The following is a 13,668-nucleotide window of genomic DNA, read 5'->3' on the forward strand; positions in this document are numbered from 1 at the left end:
CCATCAAAGACAAAAACAAACAAATTTTCATTAATAAATCGATAGGTGGCATTTGGTCAAATAAGGAAACAAGCTGTTTATCCGCCTCTCTCTCTCTCTCTCTCTCTCTCTAATTATGATTCGCCATCCCTTTCTGTTTGATATGCAAATTTTTAGAGCTATCTAGAATAGTTGTTGGCACTTAAGCAACGTATATCAGTGTAAGTGTGTTTCAAATGACTTGTTATTAAGTTGAAAACTCACCGCTGGATATATTTCAAGTGTGTAGATGAAACTACAAGCGATCTGGGTAAATAAATTGAGCTAGCTGTCGATGATGATGAGCCCACACGGTGATAATCCTAGGAATGTTAGACATATTTGGTGAGACACCTACACCTCTCTAATCATTCATAAATTCCGTTCCGTGCCTACAATTATAAATTTAAACACATACTGGTATGTTGGATGAAATGTACTATTATATTAAATGTCGTTCCGTATCGAAGCGATATTGATATTTTATTGTATCCTTTTCGTTTTAAAGCAGAGGTCGACATATCGCATAATACAAATAGAGGGCCAACATGAATGGCGACCCTTTGCCCGCGCAACACCATTTTATGCTATAATAAATATGAGCTCGCATTTAAATTTTATCTTTTCAATATAAAAATCGTAGGCATTGGGAAAATAATTGAAAAGCAGACTAAAACAATATTTTAATGTGTTAAAATGTGATCTTACAATCTGTTCAGTGACTGGTATAGATGTTTCTATGTGTGGATATTCCCGAGAGGGGTGAAGAGAGGTATAAGAACATTAGCAGCTACTGATTCCGCTTTGTTTTCCCACCACAAACAACACATTTCAAGTGCAAAACACTGCTCAAATTACGAATAGTAGCAAACATAATGCCTCATTTGTTTACTGGGTTGCATCATATCAGTATTAATAAGCACATTCCCAATACGAGTACTTACCCGTAATACCACCTCACATCCCGCGGTGCATTCCTGCAGCGGCTAATTAGATTTGCAATTCAGTTGCACAGTTTGAGAGACTCGAGTCCCTAGGTGTGGGGTCTACGTCTCTACCTGTGTTGACCATAGCGATTCGAGAGTGTGTGTAAATCGAAAAACAACTGACAGCAGTTAAGAGTATTTATTACCCACACATAAATATGGTCAGCCAATATGCCGGTCAAACAGCTGTAGTCGCAGTCACTGCCTTTTACTCCATATAGGGCATCGCCATCGCTGGTTTAAGGCATGTAACATGATAATTAACCAATGTTGGCGGTACGAGAGCGAGTGTGTCGAGGTTTTGTGTCTTGAAACACACGAATCAAAGGCACTTCCGTCTGGTTAGCTCAGCCTCGCACATTCATTTCGACACCCACATGACTTTCTAAGTGCAAGATTATTGCAATAGTTCTGACTTACCATATTGGGTCGTAGATTAATGCATGCATATGTCGGGGAATTATATATTTAGTAAAAATGTTTTGGTGTTCTTACATCATAACGCAAAATTTAAGTTTTCCAATTTTCTTTGTGTTTCGTTCTCTGCCCTTTTGGTTTTTTCTTTGGCTGACTCCTCACTTTTTCCGAATACCCTTTATCATCTGCTCAGAGCTAAACCTGTTAACATCATTGGTCATTGTTGTTTTTTTTAGACTTTGTGGGTCAATCTGCAATGTAATGAGCTGATCGTGATATGTTATGAGACTTAAGTTTAATCTGCGAAGACCCAAATAAACCATGGGGTCAAAGCAACTCGCTGGTTTCTGCGTTCTTTTACTATTTTTAGTTTCTTACGTTTTTAATCAAAACTCATTGTTCAAATTCCACTACCGTTTCTTTTATATTTTGCCTTTTGCGTTGTTCTCTTCCATCATTAACTTCCCGTCTTCTTTTCATTATTACTCTTTGCCTTGGTGTTCTTATAGTTTGAAGTACCTGAGATGACGTAGTACCCGAGGTTGGGGCCAAAGAACCACTGAATGAGTGGCGGCTACCACAACAAAATTGCGAATAAGAGAGGGTTCACCTGAACCGGTGTTGTTTACTCGCTCTTCGTTTTGCTTTGAAATTCATATTGTACACCCCTGGGTTTGGGAGGGTTTTTGAAATGTTCCGGAAGTATAAATTAAAAGTATTATCAAATTAATTGTTTAACATTTAAAAATTGTAGTTGAACGTAATTGATCAAATGATATTTACATTTAATGTAACAAGGTATAAATAAAAATTATGTTTAACAACTCTATACCGAACTTACCCAAAAAAAAATATTATGTCAATTAAGTATACCAATAATTTTGGCGAAGTTTTCTATAATTATTATTAATCTCTTCCAGTAAAATTTCTAAAAATGTATATAATGTATATATTTTTATATATATATAATTTAATGGATAAAAATCTTATAGATAGAGATTCAATGTTTGTTGCCATTTTGTTGATTATATAGATGGATAAGATCAATTGAATAAGGAGGCAAGTAAGATAAAGTGGTTTTCCAAAAATGATATTACCAGCTTTTATTGGAACAAAAGGTTTGTGGTGACATATCGACGGAATTGCCCTTTGAGACTAAGTTTAGTAGGCCTAAAGAACTATATTAACAAAAACTATACAAGGACTCTAAATAAATAAATTTTAAGTTTCTCGGAATAATATGGCATAGCTGGTGTTGGAACTTAGGGCTTTCTAAGGGTATTTCAAGCATCGTTGCCCTTGTTATTGTTGTTATTATTGCGGCTGCTGCCTTATATACGCGTTGGCGTGGGCGTCGCTGCTGGCGTCGGCGTTAACGTTGTCATGACAGCGGCAGCACAAACACAAGAGTTGGTTACAAATACGTCATCAAAGCGGACCAGATCGACGGCAGAATCAGGTGGAACGGCGGCAGAGACAGCAAAGCCAGCAAGCCATAACGGGGATGGCAGAGGCAGGAGCAGAAGCAGAGGCAGAGGCAGAGGCAGAGCCACCAACACAACCACACACGCACAGCTGTCAGCACGATCGCTATTCCATATATTCTTTTTTAAAAACCCGACTTCTGACGCCGACGTTTACGTCCACGCCAACGAAGGCAGCGCTCACCATGTGCCAATTCCACTCTGTTTCAGTGCTTCTATTCTCGCCTGCAAAAAAAAAAAAAAAAAAAAAAAAAAAAAAAAAAACAAAGGCAGCGCAGCGACGTCGACGTTGGCTGAGGCGTCAACACCTGGCTAAAGCCACACTTGAAGCATTTTAACTTGGCCCGAACGCTTTTAGTTGTTTTCGAGACGCCGCCGCACACATTTCAATCCCTCTCCATTAGCATTCGCTTACAATCGCATGCGTTCCCCAGAAACCGCGGATTCTAATTCTACGGGAACGCGCGTCAAAGCCCTAAAAATCTTTTTATAAAAGTGTGTAATTCAGCAAAACCCCACATCAATGCCAAAGTCAAAGCCACCGAAAGTGATAAAATCAATTAATTCCACTCCGAATGATGTCAGAATCAAAATGCAAGATCTCTCTGTTTTCTGATTTATTAAATGCCACCAATTTCAATTGATTTAAATCTCTTGCAATTGAGTTCCATTCCAATTAAATTTTATGACGAATTTATTACCAAAGAGCGGATTGCTTCAATTCGTTCGTTTGTTTGCAAACAAAATGCCCTGCTAATGGAGTCAAGTAGCTGTAAAATGATGACGTACCACCCTGCTGATCTCCCGGCCCTCCGATTCAATCTCGTTTAAGTCTCGGGTTATTCGCCGCTGTTCCAGTTCGTAGTTTTGAAAAACATTTTTTTGTGTGTGTGTCTCGTATTTTATTTTGCAATTTTGAACGCTCTCCTCCAATGGTTTATTGCCTGTCTCGTTGTTTTGGAATGGCAATTCATTTTAATTTATTTGCCCACGAATCCCTGAAATATGACAATATTTGGTACAATTTTGATCATATTCATTAAGATGTTTATAATTTTGTTTGGTTTTGTTTTCATTCTTCTCTAATAAGTCAAAAATTTTATAACTTATTACTGAATCTAAACAATGAATACCTTACCCAAGTGATTTAATACTTTTATGCTGTGTTCTCTGTCTTAGTCGACATATCCATAAGTCTAATATTTTTCTTCGAAACTAATATTTGATGTGATTTTAATAATGTCCTAACTATTATTAAATAATTTTAAATTTTTCATTATGCTTTAGCGTATGACCCCGAGATCTGATAATTCCTTGATTTAATGCTTCATGTCGTTGAGCAATGCAAATTGGCAAGAAACACTGACAATCACCCATCTCCAAAACAGTAGCTAGTCAAAAAACCAAATAGGCAACGACCAGTCGAAGCTTTGCCGCCTTTCAAAATAATCATTGGGAATGTCAAGCCATTAACGCCTCTTTGAGACGCCTCCACAGACACTTTTTTTGAGCTGTTCGGGCCTAGGTTGTTTCTTATTTCTCTATTTTTTTGTTTGGCCTAATCACATAAAAACAACGCAGATCGTTTATAGTGTGCTTAAAACACTGCAATTAGCATTTTTGGTTGTGTGGGGATTTGAATGGTTGATATGTGTATTTGTTTGTCACGGTGCTGCGCAGGCGTAAAACGCAGCTACAACCTCCAGTTAAAGTCAGATCTCCATTACCAATGCAAAACAAACATATGTGTCGTGCTTTTCGTTGGGTGGGCGATCTTTTTGGCCTGGCCAACATTTTTATTGATCTTGAGCCATATAGATTAATACTCTGCGAGTATTTCAATTGATAAAGTACAGTATATGAAGTCTTTGAGTTTTTTGCTTACGATTTGTTTCGATTTTTTTTAACTAAGGATTAGGGGCAAATTAATAAAATTTGGAAGTGTTATTGTCAGTTTCGGGGAAGGTACTAGGTTTTTTTTAAGTATTTTAGAAAATAAGTACCAATTTACCATTTGTCAAGTAGCTAGGTGAGGTAAAACGTTCCAAAAAAGGTTAAGAAAATGTTGTAATACAATTATTTTTTAAATTTAATCAATTTGAGGTTTATTTGCTTTGTACGAAGTTGCAAATGTATTGCCATATTGTGTGTATACACAATTGCTCTGGCAATTTAGTCTGGTTGTATAAACATGTAAAAACAAACTATCTTGCATATGCGGTGAAATAAATTTTACCTCAAGTTGCATTGCAATTTTCTAGTTTTTCTTAGCATATTGGCAAAAATTATACAAAATTTAATTTAGTGGTGTCAAGCTATTTTGAAAAAAAAAACAAGTACAATATTTCAGTACCTAAACACCTAACATATCAGTTTTTAAAGATAAATAAAAATCTTTACCTTTTTATTACCTAGGTTAAGTATAAGGTATCTACAAAAATTTAAAAGAGTTTTCTATAAAATAATAGCTCGATTTGTTAGAATTTTTCGATTTGTGTTTGTTAGAGTGGTTGAGCTTTCGATATGAATATATATATTGATTATATCAATAATTTCTGTCCCATTGCGATAACATTATTCTTTAGTTCATTTTTAGTTATTTAACTTTTATAACGGAGCGTTAAACTATTTTCGTAGTTTAGCCCCGAAACCATTTGCCATAAATTTAAGTTATGTATCTAGATAATCATCTATACGTACATGTATTTCTGCACCTGTCTTCCTATATTACAAATATGTAAAACAAATGCTGAATAGCATGGATTCCCGGTTTCAATACCATATCGTTCCTCTTTCCAATTTTCTATGCAAAATAGGCTTGCGTGTTCCGAAACTAATGAATCTCTGCCCATGAACCAGCGGTGTGCATTAACTTTTTGCCGTGAATATGTACACATATACAACAAAAAAAAGTACGGCAGCAAAAGAAGCAACAAATAGCGCCAAGAGCAAGACAGACAGTCAGTTGAGATAATTATGTGTACGTACAACACAATAAATAATTTGCAACAACAATGGTGATCCTCCATTAACCCCTCACTCCCTTACTTCGACTCCGCTCAGTTAATTTTACTCTGCTTTGGTTCTCGATGGGGTTCTGACAAAGTCTAGGGGAACGCCACATAGAACAAGACATCCGGTGTCGGTTTGGGATTTGACTTTGGCTTTAGCTTAGGCTTAATTAAACTCAAATTGTGCGGACCGGCAAATAATTCAACTACTATAACATTGAAAGTCACGCAGAAAAACGAAAATCAGAGCAAAAGCAACGCGACAAAACGAAACAACGAAACGAAAAAACCCAAAACGAAACGAAAAAAAGTGAAAAAAAACGAAACCAACGATAGAGCATCGATAACTGCAATTGCAGTACGTGTACTGCAATAACAGTCAGATTACTGTGATAGCATGCACTCCAGCTCGCAATCGACGATGAAGCGCACTCAGCAACTGGTGCGGCAGACGAACGGAAGCGCAGGCGATGTTCTGAGTAGCGGATCTGAGGTGGTCCACTCGTCCCGGGGTCCGGCGATTACCACCAATATCGATGACTCCAGTCTGCGGTATCGCCATGAGACGAAGAGGGAACGTACTGTGGAAGCGGTGATCACGGATTATCCTGGCGTATCTTCCCTGGGAAGCGTTCCACATGAACGGACAAACTTTGAGCGAACTGTTACTTTCCAAGATCCCGCAGGCAATTCCCGTCGCATCTCGGAGAGTCGAGCCTTGGTTCCGACAAGTGGAGGAAGCTCCTCCGCCCATTACCAACAGGTGACGAGGAACAAGCGTATCTCCACGGAGGTTTTGGGCTCCAGTGTGGAGAGCACCAAAACCTCGCAGCGGGCACCGAATGGCCATCGACGTGTGACCACCCATATTGTCCGGAAAGTAACTACTTTAAGTCGGGCGGAGGAGAACGCTCAGCCCGCCGAGGATTTGCTGCCTCCGGCCAAAATGATTCGCAGCTCGGAGCTGGAGTACCGTCGTGCTCTGCCACTGGCCATTGAGTCGTCCACGCAGCACAGAGAGGTAAAAAGCGGACTTCGCAATGGGTAGAAAAGATGTAGACCACAGTTTTGCTCAATTTTTAGCTTAGCTCAATCTCAACAGAACATAAATCGGGAAACTGTAGACTCCCCCCATTTTAAGCTCCACGCATTCAAAAAATGCGCTTCTAAACATAACTTTTAACTTTACATATCCACTAACATTATCTTTACTTCCACCTCCAAAAGATCTCCGATATTGTTGTGGGCAAGGAAGACAACGTATCCGCTCGGGAGGCCCTGCTGCGATGGGCGCGTCGCTCGACAGCACGTTATCCGGGCGTGCGTGTTAACGATTTCACGTCGTCGTGGCGAGATGGATTGGCCTTTTCGGCGTTGGTGCACCGCAACCGACCGGACTTGCTTGACTGGCGAAAGGCAAGGAACGATCGGCCGCGTGAGCGCCTTGAGACGGCCTTCCACATTGTGGAGAAGGAGTACGGAGTGACGCGACTGCTGGATCCCGAGGGTATGTCAAACACCTAACCCATATTCGATGATGGATCTAATGATAAACACTTCCTTCTAGATGTGGACACCAACGAGCCGGATGAGAAGTCCCTTATCACGTACATCTCATCGCTGTACGATGTTTTCCCGGAGCCACCCTCCATCCATCCACTGTTCGACATGGAGTCACAACGTCGCGTCCATGAATACCGCGACCTGGCCCAGCAGTTTATCTACTGGTGCCGCGAGAAGACTGCCTATCTGCAGGAGCGCTCCTTCCCGCCCACCCTCATCGAGATGAAGCGTCTATTGAGTGATCTGCAGCGTTTCCGCAGCGAGGAGGTCAGTGCCCGCAAGCGCGAGAAATCCAAACTTATCCAGATCTACAAGGAGCTTGAGCGCTACTTCGAAACGGTGGGTGAAGTGGATGTGGAGGCCGAACTGCGGCCAGATGCTATCGAGAAGGCCTGGTATCGCATGAACACGGCGCTGCAGGATCGAGAGGTCATACTGCAGCAGGAGATTGAACGGCTCGAACGGCTGCAGCGACTGGCCGATAAGGTGCAGCGCGAGATTAAGCATGTGGATCAGAAGCTGACCGATCTGGAAACGCGCATAGGCGAGGAGGGTCGGCGTATCGAGCGACTACATCCTGTGGACGCCAAGAGCATTGTGGAGGCTCTCGAAACCGAGATCCGGCACCTAGAAGAGCCCATTCAAGACATGAACCAGGACTGCCATGTGCTCAACGAGGGACGCTATCCTCATGTCAGCGAGCTGCACAAGAAGGTCAACAAGCTGCACCAGCGCTGGGCTCAACTGCGCACCAATTTCCACACAAACCTGGTACAGAAGCTGTCCGGTTTAAAATATCCCGTCCATGAGACCACTGTGACACGTCAAACGCGCATGGTGGTGGAGTCCCGACAGATCGACACGAATCCCCATTTCCGTGATCTGCAGGAGCACATCGAATGGTGCCAGAACAAGTTGGTGAGTACCGCGAGCCTTAACCCATCTTTGGGTTACATTTAATTGTATATATCCTTTTTTTTTAGAAACAATTGCTTGCCGCTGACTATGGCAGTGATCTGCCATCGGTCAAGGAAGAACTGGATCGCCAACAGCACGAGCACAAAATCATCGACCAGTTCCACACGAAAATACTCAATGATGAACGCCAGCAGACCAAGTTCTCCGGCGACGAGCTGGCCCTCTACCAGCAGCGTCTCAACCAACTGCAAAAGGTTTACGCCGAGCTGCTTAGCACCTCGACGAAGCGTCTGTCTGATCTGGACTCACTGCAGCACTTCCTGGGACAGGCGTCATCGGAACTTCAGTGGCTTAATGAAAAGGAACAGGTGGAAATCACACGTGACTGGGCGGACAAACAACTCGATCTTCCCTCCGTGCACAGATACTACGAGGTAAGTGATAACGGTCGCCGTAGAGATTCTCGTAGAGCTAGTTTTATATATGTGTGTGTTGTGCTTCTATCCGATTACAAGCGTGCATTTGGTAATGGCGACGAGGTAAGATTTTGATTGGTTTATAAATAGCAAAGAAATTTTCTATTACAAAAGAGAGCAACCAACCAAGTGCACTACTCGACAACTTTTTATAACACTTTCTAATTAATATTGCGTTAATTCCCCCAGAACCTTATGTCCGAACTGGAGAAGCGTGAGATGCACTTTGCCACCATCCTGGATCGCGGTGAGGCCTTGTTGAACCAACAGCATCCGGCCTCCAAGTGCATCGAAGCCCATCTGACCGCCCTGCAACAGCAGTGGGCCTGGCTGCTGCAGCTGACTCTCTGCTTGGAGGTACACCTGAAGCACGCCACCGAGTATCATCAGTTCTTTGGCGAGATCAAGGATGCCGAGCAGTGGTTGGCCAAGCGCGACGAAATACTCAACAGCAAGTTCTCGCAATCAGACTTTGGCTTGGATCAGGGTGAATCTCTTTTGAGGGGAATGCAGGATCTGCGGGAGGAGCTAAATGCCTTTGGTGAAACAGTGGCCACTCTGCAGCGGAGGGCGCAGACGGTGGTACCCCTAAACAAGCGCCGCCAACCAGTGAATCGTCAGGGACCCGTTCAGGCCATCTGTGCCTACAAACAGCAGGGTCAGCTACAGATCGAGAAGGGTGAGACTGTAACTCTGCTGGACAATTCGGGACGTGTGAAATGGCGCGTGCGCACGGCCAAGGGACAGGAGGGGCCGATACCAGGTGCCTGCCTGCTGCTGCCTCCTCCCGACCAGGAGGCCATCGATGCCGCCGAGCGACTGAAGCGACTGTTCGATCGATCTGTGGCTCTCTGGCAGAAAAAGCATCTGCGGCTGCGACAGAACATGATATTCGCCACCATTCGCGTGGTTAAGGGCTGGGACTTCGACCAGTTCTTGGCCATGGGACCTGAGCAGCGCACGGCCATCCGACGTGCCCTTAACGACGATGCCGATAAATTGCTGAGCGAGGGCGATCCCAACGATCCGCAGCTGCGACGCCTGCGCCGCGAAATGGACGAGGTCAATCGTTTGTTCGATGAGTTCGAAAAGCGTGCGCGCGCTGAAGGTGAGTGTGGGAGTATTCGTATATCCATACGAACCCAAAGGGTAGGATATAGTTTTCGCCTCGCTTTTCAATTAACGGCGCTCGCCAGCTGTCCAAAACAGTTAATTGATGGAGGCTAATTGAATTTAATGCCTGAGTGTTTGCTCTGGGGCAAGTGACTAGCAGGAAGCCAGAATATGACTTAGTCTTGTCAAACCCAGTCAACTATGAAGAAGTTGTTCGCGAGTGTAAAAACAAGGGGTACTCTTGGCAGTTTTAATGATATCTGATCATACAGAGCTCTTGACTTTTTACTGATAATAATTCTTCCTTTTTTTGCACAGAGGAAAGCAAGCAGGCCAGTCGCATCTTCACCGAGGAATGCATTGCCATTAAGAGCAAACTGGAAGACATGGCCCGTGAGCTGGATCAGATTATACTGGCTCCGCTTCCACGGGATCTGGACTCTCTGGAGCATGTGCTCGAGATTCATTCGGACTACGAGCGCAGGTTACACCTATTGGAGCCGGAGCTAAAGCATTTGCAGGAGACCTTCCGCACAATTGCCCTGAAGACACCCGTGCTTAAAAAGAGCCTGGACAACTTGATGGAGCTGTGGAAGGAACTTAACACCCAGAGCGGCCTGCACAAGGACCGCCTAAAGCTGCTCGAAGCCTCACTGGCTGGCCTGGAGGACAATGAACATGTGATTTCCGAGCTAGAGAACGAGCTGGCCAGGCACCAGGATCTACCTTCGACTGCTGAGGGTCTGCAGCAAGTGTTCAAGAAACTGAACCACATGCAGGACATCATTACACAGCAGCAGCCGCAGATGGACAAGATGAATGATGCGGCCGATCAGCTGGGACGCATGGGAGTCCCCACCAAGGTGCTGGGAGACCTCAAGCGTCTGCACTCCAACGTGGAGCGCCTTAACACGCGCTGGAGTGCTGTGTGCAACCAATTGGGTGAAAGGTTAGTTCACTGGCGCCACCTGCTCTCCATTTGTGTGTGTCGCCTCATTGGCGGACACAGATGGATATGAACCTGACTCGCTAACACCGTTGTCACTTTACTTTTTCAGAATGCGATCATGCGAAACGGCTATTGGACTGATAAAGAATCTCCAGTCAAGCGTGCAAGTGGAGGAATCATGGGTGGATGGCACGACGGAACGACTTTCCGCCATGCCCACCGCCACTTCGGCGTACGAGCTAGACGTGAGTACAGAGACGCTGCCCCTATATTATTTCTATTACCTTTCCGATCAGCGATAGTCTCAATTCATAGATAAATCTAAATCCTTGTACAGTTTTGCTCAGTTTTAGTAGCCCCAGAAGGTTCCCCAAAGACCTCCTTGCGTGGGCCAAACACAAAGTATATATACGTAGTCTATAATTAGAAACCAAAGTAGCCCATGTCCAATGTAGTTAGCTCCCATAGTTTTTCCTCTTACTTTTTGTTGGGATAAAACCCGATGGTGTTGGACACGTATCAGTATTCCTATGTATAATTTATTATATGCGTATATATGTTTTGTTTTTTGTCTTTGTACTCCATTTCCATTTGTTAACTGTCCCAAAAAAATGAGAAACAATCTCTAGTCTATTATACTTATTTTTGCAGTAGTTCTTGTCTAATCCAACAGCAATCTTTGACATGTAGTGCTGGCTACCACCCACATAAACATTATCACATGTACATATATACACAGCAGACAGACCTCCAAATGTGGCCAAGTCGACCACCTACACAAAAATACCCATATACGTAATCCGTAGCGATATTCCCCCTGTCCCACCACAATGTTAATTGATACCAAATATGTGTAGTAGTCTTGAAAATTAACTACTTTTATGTTTGTAGCTTTGGCCAACTAGATTTATAAGCTACACCTATAGGCCGATATCAAATGCTATGGGCTCCCATATTTATATTTATTCTCACCAAGTATTATCGTATTCGTAGTTGAAGACTAATTGTATATGTATTTTTGTCTAATTTTTTGTATTTTCACCAAACAAAAAAACAAAATTTTTCTACACAACAATCAATATTATCACACACTATAAACCAACACAAAATGATCAAATTATAAAAACAAAACAAATGTCCTAAAAATATCAAAAACCAAAAAATACCCCTCAAAAACCATAGAAACTGCTCGGAGCTGCAATCGAACGAAAACCAAAAATCGAAAATGTCAACGTAACTGGAGGACGACTAATACGCGAAGCCAAGGTAAAAAATTGTATGCTTGTTGTTGTGTGATTGATCTTATAGGACTGGCCCATCGTAACTCAACAGCTTTTGGCTCCAGAGATAGGGTTTATCATACGGTTTAAAGTCCTAGTCATAGTCAAAGCTCTGTTGCGATAGGTCAGTTACTGTCCGAGTGCGTTGAAAGTGTCGAGTGATTGTAAACATTCCGAAAAGAAAACACGTTGTACCTCAACAAACCTCTCAGCTATTTCTTTATCGACTTTTCGATATATATTTAATGCTTTTTAAACCATTTACCGGACTTAGAGCTCAAAATCTTAGTTATCTTGCGGTTAAAGGTGCGCCAATAACACATGGGACAAACAAACTCAAACACAAACAAAACCAACAAAACTTACAAAACAACTCAATTAAAAGCATTTTTATCCAAAAAGGAATTTCGTAATTATTAATCAATAAAATAAAAAGCACTAAATATAGCAACAATCCTTTTCCTTACCTGAAAAACAAACCGAATTGGTTTAACACACAAACTTACTAACATTTAACCGAAATTAACCAACCAAACAACAATGTCAACGTGGGACCTCGACTTTCGGGAGTAGATCTACGACAGTAAATGCCTACGCTTCGTGGATTGGCTACTCGAGGCCCGTCCGTCGTTTTCGCCGCCTCGCCGGGATCTCCGGCCGGCGGACTGCGATCCGGGAACGACACAGTTCTACAGCCAACGATTGGACAACCTGAATACGAAATACGAAAGATTGCTGGAACAATTGTCACAGAGGCTTAAAACTGCAATCGAAGTTAATGGCAGCGATGGTCTGGTGAGTAATCCAGGTGTCCCCCCAAAACCCCTTTGAAAGGATCTTTGCGAGGTGACGTCAGCGTCCAATGTGTATGAAACTCGTTGGCTGGGGTAAGGCTCAAAGTTTTAAACTGTGTCGTAATCATCAAGCGGGGTTCAAGTTCAATAAACGAGTTTTCTGCTTTCGTTTTTCTACACGCAAGTCAAGTCGAGTTTTTAAATGCAAATACGTATGTTTCTCTGGTTTCGTTGTATTTCCTTCTCCTTGTGTGCCTGTCTATCTTTATCAGTATCTGCTACTGCTCCGAACGCCCGGTAGTTGATATTATTAAATTAACCTTCAGAATCGGTGCACACTGTCGCCAGAAGCAGCCGTATAATGACATCACATCAATGGCTTGAAATGCCGCTTGCCGCCATAAATCACAAATTGAGTAACTTATAAAAATGAAAACTATTTAATGCTGTCATTTTGGCCGTCTTTAATCCGCGCCGTCAATTGATGCAGTTTAATGTTTTAAATATAAAGTTATATAATCACCGCATTGTGTCAGGAGTTTTGTATGTCTGACCAATTAGGCAAATTGAAGACAGATTTGAAATTAAGAATGACGAATTCTATAAATATTTATGAAGCCACTTTTTTTTCGTTTGAGTTCCTATATACTCAAATTCAA

The 13,668-nt window shown here is 42.5% G+C and overlaps 1 protein-coding gene across 50 annotated transcripts in view; it reads left to right on the plus strand.

The window, feature by feature from the left end:
* The window catches only part of LOC108147573 (microtubule-actin cross-linking factor 1), an 80,752-nt gene that overhangs the window by 32,411 nt on the left and 34,673 nt on the right, over window positions 1-13,668 (plus strand). For 39 of the 50 annotated variants that reach the window (XR_001774525.2, XR_005977972.1, XM_041710758.1 and 36 more), the window contains 8 exons: window positions 7,144-7,423; window positions 7,484-8,397; window positions 8,463-8,831; window positions 9,063-9,981; window positions 10,305-10,935; window positions 11,045-11,180; window positions 12,118-12,201; window positions 12,789-13,010. Coding sequence is in view for 47 of the 50 variants with exons in the window: in XM_041710758.1 (XP_041566692.1) it covers window positions 7,144-7,423; window positions 7,484-8,397; window positions 8,463-8,831; window positions 9,063-9,981; window positions 10,305-10,935; window positions 11,045-11,180; window positions 12,118-12,201; window positions 12,789-13,010 (3,555 nt within the window). In the remaining 3 variants the exon portion in view is untranslated. Of the gene's footprint in view, window positions 1-6,185; window positions 6,938-7,143; window positions 7,424-7,483; window positions 8,398-8,462; window positions 8,832-9,062; window positions 9,982-10,304; window positions 10,936-11,044; window positions 11,181-12,117; window positions 12,202-12,788; window positions 13,011-13,668 lie in introns of those variants that run through there. The other 11 variants (XR_005977977.1, XM_017274199.2, XM_017274202.2 and 8 more) reach the window with 6 other exon arrangements.

This window comes from Drosophila elegans, unplaced genomic scaffold, assembly GCF_018152505.1.
Source record: "Drosophila elegans isolate 14027-0461.03 unplaced genomic scaffold, ASM1815250v1 contig_133, whole genome shotgun sequence".
NCBI lineage: Eukaryota > Metazoa > Arthropoda > Insecta > Diptera > Drosophilidae > Drosophila > Drosophila elegans.